Below are 15644 nucleotides of genomic sequence, written 5' to 3' on the forward strand. Positions count from 1 at the left end.
TCAAAACCTTAAAAAGACTTTGGCTATATTAATAAAAATTATGCATCTCAATCCGACTACAGACATTTTAATCAAAATACTAATTTTGTGTGGTTTCTATGAGTGAAAAGTTGATTAAACATGAAAATACAGCTTAAATCTGAAAGCGTGAAGGACTTTTTCACACAGCTGTAAGTCTAAGTGCTATTGATAAGTGCTAAAAGTTTGTAGAGATTCTCAGTCATCCAGGTCATGGTTGTCTCAAAGGTGCTTTTTCAGGAGGCAACTGGACTTTGTTTTTTCTTTGAAGGGGTTTTTGCTTCTCATCCAAGCTTCTTCAGCTCTGACAGAATATTTGGGAATGGAAGGATTTATATTCCTTGCAGACAGCTGTTCATTTGCATCCTTTTAGAGGGTTGTTGAAGCTCTTGAGGTTTATCTCGGTCCTCAGGGTCACCTGCGTAGTGCTCCTGGTTCTTGTAGTCTGCAGGTTTTTTCCCTCTGGAAACCCATTTCTTAACCCCACACCATTCAAAGGGTGTTCATCCCAAACTGTACATAGCTAAAAGTCTGTAGAGATTCTTAGCCATCCAGGTTATGGTTGTCCCAAAGGTGATTTTTTTCAGGAAGCAACTCCATGGATTTATATGCAATCTACATATGCAAAACTGTGATTGAAAGATTAATATAATGTATAAATGATCAATTAATATATGGAAAAATGAATAAATCAATTTTTTAATTTATTTTGAAAGATATATAGCCACTTCTATTTTATAAACCTATATGTCTGTATGTCTGTCTGTATGTATGTATGTATGTAATAAAATACATAAAAATATCACACACCACCAAACACCATTACACTTATCAGGTCTCCTGAGTAGTGCTCCTGGTTCCTGTTGTCTGCCGTTTTTTCTCTGGAAATTCATTCCTACTCCCACACCTTTCATGAGGAATGTATTTATGATGTCTATGATCATGATTTACCACTTATATCTTTTATGCGCACTGAGAGCTTATGCACCAAAGACAAATTCCTTGTGTGTCCAACGACCCTTGGCCATTAAAGAATTCTATTTTATTCAAAGGGTGCTCATCCCAAATTGTATAGCTAAAAGCGTCTCAGCTATGATTGTACCAAAGGTGCTTTTTTATGAGGCAACTGGACTTTGTTTTTTCCTTGTATGCAAGGACTATAAATCTTTCCATTTCCCACTATCCTGTCAGAGCTAAGGAAGCTTCTTGGATGAGAAGCGAAACCTCTTCAAAAGACAAAACAAGAACGTCCAGTTGCCTCCTTGGGGGAAAAAAGAAAAAAAAAGCACCTTTGCGATTGAGATTTTCTCCTGCTGGGAAATCCGAATCGGCACACCGGCTCCACCGATCCCAGAACACGCCGGTTTAGACAGAGGACCATCCGACCCCGCCACCACCACTCGTCGCTTAAGGGCAACGAACCCGCAACCGTCCTATCTACCTTCATCCTACGCCCGAACTCCACCCAGACTCCCCTGTCGTGCTTCTGCCCCCCGCCCCGTAATCCCCGCCCTCGTCTTGTGACCTCACTTCCGGGATATGCGCTTGCCGCTTCCGGCGTATGCCTTTGCTGGCTTCAACCGCCTTGCCGCGGGGCTTCCTATTTGCAGCTTTCGCAGTCGAGGGTGAGTCCGGCTTCGTGGCTGAGGGTTTGTTTGTTTTTTTCCCTCTTCCTCCCCTCTTCCCCCCACCGCCCCGACGGCTAATAGGTTATCCAGAGAAAGATCCTCCCCCTCCTCTCCTCTCCTCCGTCGACAGTTATTAGACGAACGGCGCGATAGCGGCTTTGGGGGGGGTTCCAAGTCTCCTCTTTACGGACTATAGGATGGCTGGGATTTCTGCCGCATTCAGCCCGCTACCGATTGCTTATTTTGGGTAAATGGGGTTAGGTTGGCAAATAATGATCGTCGGAAGGACGGCACTTCCGATGAGGGTTGGAGAGGGAGAAATTCACTACCCCGAAACCTCGTATTTATACAGTTGGATGAGATGGAGGGAGGGGGGGGGAAGGGTCACCTGTTGAATTTCGCTCGCAGGTTGGGAAAGCCCGGAAAGTTCTGGCGGGAGGAAGATAAATAAATAAAAAATAAAACGGGCATCGCGGTTTTTCATCCCTTTCTCTCCCTCTGCCTTGTCTTGCTTTGCAATCTTGATTCCCCTTTTGTTTTAAATAGGAGGGCAAAGGGAAGGGGGCATAACAGGCAGATCTGGCTTTGAAAGACCAGTCATTTTTAGAGGGGGAGGGGGGGTTTGCCCTTATTTTTCTCTAATCGGGTCTTCTTTTTTTTTTTTTTGCTTCCGCAAAAGCTTTGGGGAAAAATGACGGGAATTGTTTCATTATAGAAAAGGAAATTTATTGTTATTATTGGTGTATCCGTGAAATCACACACTATGGAATCTAAGCTGGAAGGGAAAGTATGGTATAGAGTAAATGGTTGCATGTAGCGTGATACATGGTTTGAATGTTCTTAGGGAGGAAATAAACGTCATTTTTTTAAAAAAAATACATAAATATAAATAAAAAATAAAATGTAAAAAACATATTAAAACTTATGAAGAAAGTATCCCAACTGAACATGTTAAACTAAGGTAGTACAAATCACAGAAGAATAAACAATGCATTAAATCAATATTGAAAATTACTGTTCAATTAGTAATATGATTCTGTGGAAAAGTTGGATATGGCACAATACTATATGCATTATCTAAGAGAAAAGCCTGTTCTTAATGGAATGAGTAGTCTATAAATATCCCGTTTAGTTTAAACTTTCAAAAAATATTGGAAAACATACATACTTCTATGACAGGTCCAATGAAAGATTTCTTAAGTGGTTTTAGAAAAAGTGGCTACATCAGCATTTATTTGAAAAAAAACGATTTCTGTCTGAGGCTCAGTTGGCCTTAGATTATTATAAGTGCTTCTTATTTTAGCGTTACTGGCCAGTAATACTATGCAAATCCTTCTAAAGAGTCACTGCAATAGACAGGAATCTGAATAAAGCACTTTACTTCAAAACAATAAAATAGCCACACCTTTTCCCAGATATGTGGAAAAAGCCAACAGCAGCATACAGAGCAATCATGTAAACATGGGAAAAGATACAGCTGCAATACTGAAACAGAGAGAGGGGCTCTTTATACATTGTAACAACACTGGCCAGTTTCCTATTTATCAGAACATGTATAATCATTCCCATGTGTTAAAAAGAACAAAAAACAGATCTGGACAATATCTGTCTTGCAAGTTTGAGGTGCATGACTGCTAAATTTGAGATTTCAATTTTGTTTTTTAAAAATGAGCTTGAATATGTATAGTTTCTCACTAGATCACATTTTTCTTTACTTATTTCCAATAATGCTTAAAAAAATTACTTTCCTATCTTAATTCTGCCTTTGTTGATTTGAAAGAAGTCTTTCTTGGTATTCACAGATATATAGGAATAAATCCTGAGGTCAACTTATAATTGCCAATCTTATTCTATGGCTGACTCCACTAATTAGGTGCTTCCATAAGTTTAAAATAAAGAGGTGAAATGTATTGCTGCTTTCCCACCATTGCCATTTCCCATGGAGTCGCCCCACTTTTCCAAAGCAGAGTTTCTAGGAGTAAGGCATTACAAAAAAATAGATGGCAAATTCATGACAATTGCCTTCTTCTTTCAAACTTTGGAGGATCTTGTCATAGGGTTCTACTTTTTGTTATGTTGATATCAATGTTTATTCTATTTTTAAAGCTATTTAATTATTGACTTAATTAACTATTAAAACTAAGTTGGTATTTAAATGAGGCCCTTATTCAGGATGCTGAATTCAGAATTATATTGGCTAGCCTGAATAACTTGGAAAGTTGGCCGTTTTGTGACGTTGAGTAGTGCCGTTCAAATAGTAAATGTCCCTTGTACTTAAATAAGTATTTTCCATTTGTCTTGGAGCACTTTGAATCTTAGTTTCTTTTTTTCCCTTTGTCTTTAGCAATAATGGATGAAGTTGTATCTAACTCTTCAGAGAAACTTATAGCAATCCACTCCAAGGTTCACAGAGACACTATCCTGATTAAATTTGAGGAACAGAGAAAAAAAGATTTTTTGTGTGACATCACTTTAATTGTAGAAAATGTTCAGTTTAGAGCCCATAAGGCATTACTTGCTGCCAGCAGTGAATATTTCTCCATGATGTTCGTTGAAGAGGGCGAGATTGGTCAATCGATCTACATGCTGGAAGGGATGGTGGCAGATGCTTTTGGTGTGCTATTGGAATTTATTTACACAGGCTGCCTACAAGCTAGTGAAAAAAGTATAGAACAAATTTTAGCAACTGCTCATCTCCTCAAAGTGAATGATCTAGTTAGAGCATATACAGAGCAAGAGAGGAACTGCAGCTTAACAAACACATTATCTGGAATTTCTAATGGTGAAAGCCCAATAGCTGTCTTAGCAAAGAACAAGAAAAGTGAAGACCCACCAAAGCGAAAGCGTGGAAGACCAAGAAAAGTAAAGAACATCCAGGAAGAAAAACTGGACTCCCTTTCATCAGAAGATGTGCAATTAAAAGAGAACAACTCGGTACATAATAAGCAAAATTTTATAAAGCGGGAGGCTGTGGTAGAAGACAGAAACACCAATGAACTCATTCCTGTAAGTGTAGAGGGAAGAGAAATATGTAGGACAGAAGCTGTGGTCACTGTCTCAACAGAAAAGGATGAGAACTATGATCCTAAGTGCCAAAATACACAGATCACTCAGAGTCGTTATAGCAAACGTAGGATACGGCGGTCAATCAAGTTAAAAGATTATAAACTTATTGGTGATGAAGAAGACAGTGGGCTGTCAAAAAGGGCCAATGGCAGAAGAAAACGTACTGGTTCTGAAGTTGAGTGCAAAGACTGTGGGAAAGTCTTTAAATATAATCATTTTTTAGCTATACACCGGAGAAGTCATACAGGTCAGTTCTCTTTTCAGTCTTAGGGGAAAATATTATATGCGATCTACATATGCAAAACTGTGATTGAAAGATTAATATAATGTATAAATGATCAATTAATATATGGAAAAATGAATAAATCAAAAAAAATATTTTTTTAAGGTATGTGGCCACTTGTATTTTATAAAATAAGCTAGATGGCTTACTATCAGATATATAAGTAATAAAATACATAAGGTTAAAACATATTACACACCACCAAACACCATAACACTTATTAGGTTTCCTGAGTAGTGCTCCTGGTTCCTGTTTGCCATTTTTTCTCTGGAAATACATTCCTACTCCCACACTATTCATGATGAATGTATTTATGATAACTGTGATCATGATTTATCGCTTACATCTTTTATGCACACTGAGAGCTTATGCACCGAAGACGAATTCTTTGTGTGTTCAATCACACTTAGCCATTAAAGAATTCTATTCTATTCTATTCATAGGGTGTTCATCCCAAATTGTATAGCTAAAAGTCTATAGAGATTCTCAGCCATCCAGGTCATGATTGTCCCAAAGGTGCTTTTTTAGGATTTTCTTGATTTTTCCTTGTCTGCAAGGAATAAAAATCCTTCTATTCCCTACTTTCCTGTCAGAGCTAAAGAAGCTTCTTGGATGAGAAGCAATATGTCTTCAAAAGAAAAAACAAGAAAGTCCAGTTGCCTCCTGAAAAAGCACCTTTGGGATTGCTAAGTGCTATTGCTATCTTCACCTGCTGGGAAATCCAAATCGGCACATCGGATCCTCCAATCCCAGAACATGCCGACTTGTCCTAAAATTCTCAAGTGAATGATGGGAGACTTTATCTCTGTGCATCTACTCATGAATTCACATGAGTAATTAGCTTATGTAGTTCTGCGTTGTAAATTAGGAATCCCTGTGGTTCTCCATTTCAATGCAGCCTCCAAAAAGGAACACTTTCGTTTTCTTAGTTTGTCTGTCTTCCTTTGTTTAAGACACCAGCATAGAAACAAGACGAGGGGTCTAGTATCAACTTAGGCCTGAAGCCAGCTGGGTGACTTGGGCGAGTGAATCTCTCTCAGCCTAACCCACCTTATAGGATTGTTGTGGCAAAAATGGGAGAAGGAAAGAATAATTAGTTATCTTCCTGGATTACAGCTATTTATATAAATAATTCAGCAGAATATAAAGTTGGGTGTTCCTAGAATTAAAATTGCCCTTTTGTATAAACAATCACTTTACCATCAACATTGCTGCCTTTGTAGTATTTTCAAACTGTAGTGGTATTGAAAAATTACTTCTGCTTTAAGTTAAACGATGCACATTGTTATTTCAAGCATTGCTCCATCTGCTTGAAATGTCTGTTTCCCATTCACAGTGCCATACCTTTGTTTTCAGGAGAGCGCCCATTCAAATGCAGTGAGTGTGGCAAAGGCTTTTCCCAAAAGCACTCTCTCCAAGTCCACGAGCGGATGCACACTGGGGAACGTCCATATACTTGCACAGTTTGCAATAAGGCTTTAACCACAAAACATTCTCTCCTGGAACACATGAGTCTTCATACAGGTAAGATGAAAAGCCATTCACTAGGCTAAAATTGTAACGTGAAAAAAATAATCTCTAGCTAGATTAGAATGAGTATACCTGCATTATTTCAGTAACAGAATGTTTTGACATTTCTGAGAACTCGTTTTAGGAATTGGAAATTATAGCTGATCCCAATATTTTATCCTTAGTGTCTGTGGTTTTTTTATATGATATATTTCTCTAGTTCATAGGGGCTACATTAATCCATAAGACTAGATCTTTCCATTCAATTATAGAAAGCTTTTTATAGTTCCTGATTTCTCCCTGTGGAATAAATTCTATGACACTTTCATGTTTATGGTAGAAGTCCCGAGTGTGTTTTCCTTTGAATAAGGTACAATGGATATAGCACCCATAATCCACTGGTATTCAAGGCCTTACTGCCATTCTTGTTCCAAGAACAAGACGAGAAATTCCTCCTCCATCTTCTAACTACTACATACCCTTAAAGTCAATTAACAGAGACAAGTAATAAGAATGTGGTAGTGGCTGCAGAAATGAGGTAAATAGAAATCTGCTTATCTAATGTTCTGTAAAATGAAAGTCCAGGTACAAAATGGGAAATACTATCAAGTGGTCCTGAGAAAATGTTTCATTTTCCAGTATTTGCTATTTCTGTAAATCTGTAAATCCTGTATTCTTCATAGTCCCTCTGATTTACATGAATGATGTCTCTGCCTGCTTAATAGCCTATAATTTTGGTATCCTCTTGTTTAGTTAATATGATTTTACTAAAGTACTTCATCTCATAAACTTATGAAGTTACTCCATGGCTTCATCAGTGGCATTTCTGAGAGATAAGAGCCATGGTGGCACAGTGGTATTGTAGGCTACTTCTGCTGGTTGCTGGCTGTCGGCTGTTCAATTTTCAGCAGCTCAAGGCTAACTCAGCCTTCCCTCCTCCTGAGGTTGGTAAAATGAGCACCCAGATTGTTGGGGTCAATATGCTCACTCTGTAAACCGCTTAGAGAGGGCTATAAAGCATTGTGAAGTGGTATATAAGTCTATTGCTATTTCTTTTGCAGCCATTTGCCAGAGAGTTCATTAGTCTCAGCTTTTTTCCAGGTGGTTAATGATGGCAATTGTGACTGGAATTTTCATTGCTAGGCAATGTGGTCGTAAAGCGCAATGTAAAATGACTGTATCATTTAACAACAGCAGTTTTGGCACTTCCCAGTTGCCATCATTAAGTGAACCATCGTAAGTTGATAAGCAAAGGCAACTTAGGTTAAGCCATTTGCAACTTCCCGCCAGCTTTCCCACTTACTTTGTAGGAATCTGGTAAAGAAGGTTGCAAATGATGACCCTTGGATGCTGCTACTACTTGCTACTATGCTTTGTTGAATGGCATTTGAGAATTTATACCACCAGTCCATTAATCCTACCTGCGACCTTGAGTTCAACCTTTTGTGGCAGTCCTGAGAACAGGGTTTGGGATGATACCCTACTTTGTAATGGGCATTTCTCAAAATTCCTTGAGAAATTCTTGAAATGGGAATTTCTCAAAATTCCTGGCGCTCTGGAATATTTCAACTGAGTTGCTATGCAAGATCAGAATAACTAGGTGTGAATTCACAGATGGCGGCTCAGATTACCATAAGTACAAATAAATAATTCTGTTTTCCCCTCTTTCTTTTCAGGTCAGAAGGCTTTTACCTGCGATCAGTGTGGAAAATACTTCAGCCAGAGAAGGCAACTTAAAAGTCACTATAGAGTTCACACAGGTTTGATGAATTAAAGAATACTGCAAGTTGTTAGGAATGTTGAGGTTTTCTTGTAGTTTTAATTATGTATTCATAACCGATAGGTACATATTTGTCTCCTGTGCATTTCATGAATGTTTCTGCACATTGTTAGTTCCATCTGATCATTTTGCAGAATTATTATATAAATAATGTGATAATACAGAAAATTAAAATATTCTGTGTTTGAGAAGTTGGGGATATCTTCTGCTGAAAATGCACAATTGAAAGGAAGCAATTCATAATAAGCTAAAAATTATGAAGATACTATGATTGATTGTAGAGATAGTAATGGGATAATTCCTGCATATGAAGAAGCAAGAAAAATAGAGTTGCTTGTAGAACAGTTGCTGTGGTGAATGGGACCACCAGTTCACTTAACTTTGGCATTATTGTGTTCTAATACAAGCTCGTTTCATTAATGTAATAGTTTAGTTACTAAGATTATATTGAACAAAGTATAATCACAGGTGTATTGATGAGCAACAACTAGAAGAATACAGAGACACATGCAATAGGAGTCATCTGCTGATACAACAGTATCTGTTACCATAAGAGATTCCTCCTTCATCCCTCATATACCTCCCAAATCTGGTAGAAATTGGAGTACATGTGGAAGAAAAGTAGAGAAATCCACCATGCAAGCAGAAGTCATAGCATTTGATGGAACCGTTATCCCATGTTTTAATTTTCTAAATATTCTCTATAATGCTTACATCAATTGTGGCATTACTTTGGTTGCAGTTGTATTAGAATTGTAAACTTCATGTTTTTATTATTATTAGCCATCAACATGTTAAGATAAACATTATAAATGAAATAGACACACTTGGAGAAAAAATAATACTTTATTTTTCATTTTACAAAATCAGGCCATTCATTGCCAGAATGCATCCTCTGTCATCGTAAATTCATGGATACTGCTCAATTAAAGAAACATTTAAGAACACATACAGGTAATGCTGCTTTCTATTATTTTCTGAAAAAAGCTGGCAGTATATATAATTTATGTAGGAACATCCAAGTAAGCAGCATTCATCTGTAGATAATAAATGAGCTTATAATGGAGTCTAATCTTTAACAATGAATCTATGTGGTGCTGAATCAATACTGTGCAACCTTTACAGTAAAATAATTGGTAGGGGCTATTAAGGTCATGGACTATAGCTGCCATATTAGGCAGTCCTCTGGAGTTTTGCACCCAGTATGGGAGTCTTACTGCTGATTTCAATTGGATACTTCAGTACATTCAGTGAAGGCCAACTTATTACCCTTGAATAATTGGTTTCCACTGTCAAAATTGCTGCTACTGTTCAAGAATTTTTAGCTGGTAGGAAATAGAACTGATTTTTTATCAGAAGTTAAATGATTATGGCTGAAAACCATGAGCAGATTATTAAAAAGGAAATAAAATCAATATCCATTTTGTGTATAATTTTACATTAAAATATGAGAATATATTTCATAATCTTTTCCCCCTAATTTTTTAGGGTAGGAGCATTTAAAGAAGACTGAAGAGAAAAACATTGTCCTCCAAAATTTTCTCAGTATTTTCTTGTATGTCCATATCTATTCATTATGTATTCACCCTAATAGCTATGAATTAGCATGAGATTTGGTTGTGACATTCATTAGAGTCTATACATAAGTTAGACTCTCTTAATTGTTCTTTAAATAAGAGATAATTACATACTATACTAATCAGCAAGTTTTTATAGGTGAAAAGCCATTTACTTGTGAAATCTGTGGCAAGTCATTTACAGCAAAAAGTTCTCTTCAGACACATATCAGAATTCACAGGTATCTCCTTCCCTTTTTTTTCTTTGTGATTTCGTATGGAAACCAGTTTATAGGAAATATTTTGAGTGAGGCTATTAATACAATTTTATTATTTGCTGCAATTACAGATCATAGTTTGTAAATTCAGTTCATGTTATGTTGTATGCTGACAATTTTAATTGTCTGCACCATGGGTATAAACCTTTTGGCTTGCCTGGGCCACATTGAAGAGAAATTGTCATAGCCTCGTATATAAAATATATAACACAGTTTTGTAATATAAAAATCACATGTTAAAAATTTATGGTCTAGCTGGGCCTCATTACTAGCTGCCCAAGGCTGTGTGGCCTGTGGGCTGGTCATGCCTGGTCTATGCTATTGTGAATATTTAAACAAATTATTTTTAATCACTGGTGCACATTATATTTAGTCTTCAGTCCAAAGCTAATGAGCACTGTCACATTATTGAATATATATTGTCCAAAAAAAACACCCCAATAACCTCTATTGGGTCCTGCTTTAAATGAACCAACTATGTTGAGGCATCATGAACAACAACAGGATTTTAGAGTGTTTCATTCTATCATACAGTAATGATTTATACTGCATGATAAGAAAGTAAGATGGCTTCCATTAACTTATCACTTACCTGAGTAGGTGTACTTCATAGGAAGGGGGGGAGAGAGAATCCATCTGCCATTCAGTTTTAATGATGTGATATTTGAGTAATGCTTTGGATTTTTAATAACATCCATGCTTCGCAAAATATGGACATATGTGATCAAACCAGATGTCTTTTCTTTCAGAGGAGAAAAGCCATATTCGTGTAGTATTTGTGGAAAATCCTTTTCCGATTCCAGTGCCAAAAGGAGACATTGTATCTTGCACACCGGCAAAAAACCTTTCTCTTGTTCAGAGTGTTGTGTGCAGTTTGCACGTTTAGACAATTTGAAATCTCATTTGAAAATCCATATCAAAGAGAAACAGCTACAGGAAGCCAACAATGCATCCAACAGCAGCAGCACAGAGGATGTCAGGAACATTCTTCAGCTGCAGCAGTATCAACTCTCTACCTCTGAACCCCAGGAGATCCAGCTGTTGGTGACAGATTCCGTGCACAACATAAACTTTGTGCCCAGCCATAATCAAGGCATTAGCGTTGTCACTTCAGATGATTCCCAAAATGTGATGACAGAGCACACAGGCAGCCTTACTCTTCTCACTCAGCCATCACAGCAGCTGCAGAACCTGCTGCTTTCAGGCCAAACAGAACCCACAGACCAGATTCAGAATATCAGCATTGTGAGTGACCCAATGGATTCTCCCCAGACTGAACAAATGCATGTCATCACGCTGTCCAAAGAAGCTCTGGAACATCTCCATGCCAATCAGAATCAAGCAGATGTGCTTCAAATAGCTGCTGGAACACCACATCCAACCTCGCATCTGCAGATGGGCCAAGAGCCTAGCCAACAGTTTCGCATTAGCCAAGATACAATTCTACCTCCTCAAATTAGCAAGGGACAGACCCAAACTGTACATATCTCCAATTCAGCGTAACAGCCTCTAACTGTAGACCAGCCATCTGGAGACCATCACACCGAAGGGCAGGCTTTTTAAAATACAGACTGATTTCCTTCTTAGATATATTTATTTATCAAGATGAAAGAAGATCCTTCATGTGAAATGCATTCTATACACAGTATTTAATTTCACATGCTGGTAACATTGATTGTTGGCTTAACGGCAATTGGTTTATGCATTTTTATTTTGCAGATTTATCAATTTAAATATATGTTGAAAGCATGGCTTTTAAACCAGTGTACTCATGCATTTTGCCTGAACTGCAATAAAATATTAAAAGAACATGGTACAAGCCTGCCATCTCATTTATTTCAGTGAGAAAGAACAATGCATGCTTAATTTTTCCACTGAAAATGATGGGATGTAAAATTGCCTCTGAATGGACTTATATTGTATATATTTAATAAGCCTATCAACTGATTGTATAGTTTGGATGAAACCAAGCTGATGTTTGGATTTTTTAAAAAATGGATCAGTCTCTTTGTGTCAGTTAAGACTTTGTGCGAGTCAGTTTTATTAGACCATTTCTACAAGCATAGGTAAACCAAGACTTGAGGAACTTTTGCAACTTTTTGCAAAAGTAAATTTATAATTTCAAAAGATAGAAAAAAATAAAAGTTACATCTCCAAACAGATGAGCATAGGCTCTCCTAAATAATGATAACAGGCTTAACAAACTATTGCCTTGTTTTGGTTATGTTTCCGTTAGCTTTTTTTTTTTAATTTATGCACATCAGCTCAATACTTGACTTCCCCAGACTTAACTGACACAAATCAATTCTGGTATTGGCTTATCAGAACAAACATGGGCATTGTGATTTCTCCTTTCTCTGTACTTTTTATATTCTGGTGAATAAGCCGTATATATGCATTCCTATAATAAAAATTTAAAAAATGATTGTTTCCCATTATAGCTACAAGAACATTTGTAGTTCTAGTTTTTAAGCTAGAATCAAACTGACAGATAGAATATAAAGGCTTTATGCTTGAGCCGATAAACCATTGACCAAAATCATTAGCCCTGAAGTAGTCTAGGAATAGGAAGAGAGAACAAACTTTCTCTTTAAGGAATTGCAGCGTGATGGACATCCCTACTCAGATGTGCGCTAACCCTTCTATTCTTCCTTTCCTCATACTGCATAAACTACAATATGGATTCTACTGAATATTGGAAAGCTTCATTGTAATCAATGAACACTTGTTGGCAATGAAACCTTACAGATTACTTCAGCATCTGTAATGCAGAACAGGATGAAACAAAGGTGCTAAGAGTTTGTACATGGGAGAGAGAGTACCCATTCTTCCCTCGGTTAAGTTGATTGAGGTTTTTATAAATCTGTTGTTTTAAAAAGGTCAGTGTCTTAAGACCAATTGAATGATCTAGTGAAGATAATTAACTATGAAGGTTTGCATATGGAAAAAATATATCAGGAGGGAAAAAAACAACAAAAGATGTATAATAATTAAAAATAATTCTGCTCTAAATGATTAAATTGTGCCCTCAGCTAAACGTTTAAAATATAATGCTTCTTTATGTAAGATAAGGCTATAGTGCTTTTAAAATAAACACAATGTATACATTAATCCTTCTGGGGAAAAATTTTCTTCCACGGTTTATCTGTGTGTTACAAACTTTTTCTTTTGTCAGAAATGTATTCCTTACAGGTCAAACCTATGCTTCTGCGGTATAAATAACAGCAAAGTACATATGCAATTGTTTATATATGTGTGTTTGTGTGTGTATATGTATGTGTATGTATATGTACACACACACACACAAATATAATTGCAATAATCATATGTGCAAATATAAAAATATATTTCAACTGTTTCCCCATGTGCCCAAATGATAATTTGAGATTATATTTAAATGCTGTCACAGAATAGCAGCCACGATGGATATGACCTGTCACAAATACCCTATTAACAATGACAAATTTTTGAGGATGCTTTTTGGGACTTCCTGTAGCCTTCCCAAATCATTCCCAGCACCCTTATTTTTCTGGGGTAAAGGTAGGCACATTTAAATATAAGGCTCTCACCATACCACAAGGTGACTTCCTGAAACATGTTTCTATTTCAATTTCAATTATTCCTGCATTTCATTTTCAGATCCTTTTGCATTTCAGTCAATTATTTGAGGCTGCTGGGAAGAATGAACCATATTTCTCTTCTCGGCTTAGTTTCCAGCTTCTACCTTTTGTTTATTTTTTGAAGAAAAGCATTAACTAGTAGAAAAAGAGTGATTGAATAATTGCCCTGCCTATGTGTTTCCAAACTACGCCTCCATTAACCTGAATGTCAAATGTTGGCTGAGCAGTTATCAATAAATGTAAATTAGGGTTTGCCTCCCCATTCCTTACTGTAGGAACCAGTTTGGCTTTTGGGAGTTCCCTCTAACTATCAATAAAAACAAAACTGATTTCCTGAATTGTAAACATTATATATAGGATATCCTGTTTTACATGGGAATACAGTACATTTCTGTATCTTTTCAGTATTGCACAACAACCATTGAAATATTTACCTCTGTTTCCCACGTTATCAATTTCTCCCTTAAAATGTATCTGGCTGTCAACATCATCTGGTGTCTGCAAATTTCTCAGGAACAAAATGGCTGTCATTAGGATCCCTAAGGAATTGAAAATGCTTAGGTAAAACAACATGAGAAAACAGAAAAGCTTCTACACAATTTCATTAAGACCCCCATGCTAGATATTCCTTACCTGGTGGTGAGATCTTCTCTATACAGTCTCGAATGAATGAGAATAACAAGAAGAAAAAAGGGACAAATCTTGAAACAGTCTGCAGAACAACCCTCTGCGAGCCAAGCATATTTCTAGATCATAGGGTGATAGTATCTGAGAAGCTGCAATAGAAGTGGGTATAAATGGCAAACAGTTGTCAGTCTACACTGGAAAATATTCCAGTCTCATTACTGTACAGGTAGTCCTTGATTTACAACAATTCATTTAGTGACCAAAGTTACAATGGCACTAAAAACAGTAACCATTTTTCACATTTATGACTATTGCAGCATTCTCATGTCACATGATCAAAATCCAGGTGCTTGGCAACTGACTCACTGCAGTGTCCTGGGGTCATGATCGTTTGCGACCTTCTGACAAGCAAGGTCAATAGGGAAGTTAGTTTCACTTAACAACTGTTATTCAACTGCAGTGAATCACTTAGCAACTGTGGTAAGAAAGTGTGTAAAATGGGGCAAAACTCGCTTAACAAATGTCTCACTCAGCAACATAAATTTTGGGCTCAGTTGTTACCAGAATTTGAGGCACCACCAATGCACCTTAAAAATTAGGTTTGGCTTATCTGTAAGCATATACGTTAATATACGTAGATAAGCAGACCTCCAAAAATACCATGAAAAATGTGATTCAGCTTATCTGTGAGTATATATGGTATTTTGATCTTGTTTATGCTACACTGGAGAGATGGAGTCTTTCCAAATACTACTTCCTTACTTAACTGCTGGAGCTATGAAAAAGTGTTACTGGGTCTGTATTCTAGTATTTCATTATCCCAGATAGTAAGGACTGCTTTTCAGGTCAGAATAAACTCATAAAGCAATGCGTCATTTTGTTACCACATGCAGTCAATGATTGATCTGGGTATATAACAATTACTTATATACATACTAAATTTATTGTGTTTTCTCAATGATTAACTTTAAGCTCTGTTCTTATACATGTGACATTATCTTACGTGCTGTTTCTATCAGCAGAATTTATTTAATCCAGCAAGAATTAATCTGTTTAACTTTATTAATCAGAGAACAAAGAAATTGGCCTTTAGCAAAGCCCACCACCAATCCAAAAACACTTTGTTATTATTGAGATTTTAATCAGATGTTATCATCTGTGTACATTAATTCTACAAGGCACCACTAATCAATCTGTACTATTTAAATAATTCCCTCAAAAAACACAAATGTACAGGCAAGAAAAGTATAAGAAGTATGTTGGTTTCTTAGTGGGTATC

At 36.8% G+C, this 15644-nt stretch overlaps 1 protein-coding gene across 1 annotated transcript; it reads left to right on the forward strand.

Annotated features, from left to right (window-relative positions):
* Nucleotides 1-1533: 1533 nt before the first annotated feature.
* Nucleotides 1534-13229, forward strand: ZBTB24 (zinc finger and BTB domain containing 24). Its single transcript, XM_026726624.2, has 7 exons — nucleotides 1534-1643; nucleotides 3991-4959; nucleotides 6352-6519; nucleotides 8181-8264; nucleotides 9155-9238; nucleotides 10001-10082; nucleotides 10868-13229. The coding sequence occupies exons 1-7, from the start codon at nucleotides 1580-1582 to the stop codon at nucleotides 11619-11621; spliced, it is 2205 nt and encodes a 734-aa protein (XP_026582409.2). The 5' UTR covers nucleotides 1534-1579; the 3' UTR covers nucleotides 11622-13229.
* Nucleotides 13230-15644: the final 2415 nt, after the last annotated feature.

This window comes from Pseudonaja textilis, chromosome 1, assembly GCF_049901715.1.
Source record: "Pseudonaja textilis isolate UNSWEBS1 chromosome 1, rPseTex1.2, whole genome shotgun sequence".
In the NCBI taxonomy this organism is placed as follows: Eukaryota; Metazoa; Chordata; class Lepidosauria; order Squamata; family Elapidae; genus Pseudonaja; species Pseudonaja textilis.

Bases quoted from the DNA above. Each gene is read 5' to 3' on its own strand.
- ZBTB24 (XM_026726624.2), top strand. From the start codon at position 1,580: ATGCCTTTGCTGGCTTCAACCGCCTTGCCGCGGGGCTTCCTATTTGCA. The intron at 1,644-3,990 runs GTGAGTCCGGCT...CTTTGTCTTTAG, and splicing joins TGCAGCTTTCGCAGTCGAGG to CAATAATGGATGAAGTTGTA. The intron at 8,265-9,154 runs GTTTGATGAATT...TTACAAAATCAG, and splicing joins TCACTATAGAGTTCACACAG to GCCATTCATTGCCAGAATGC.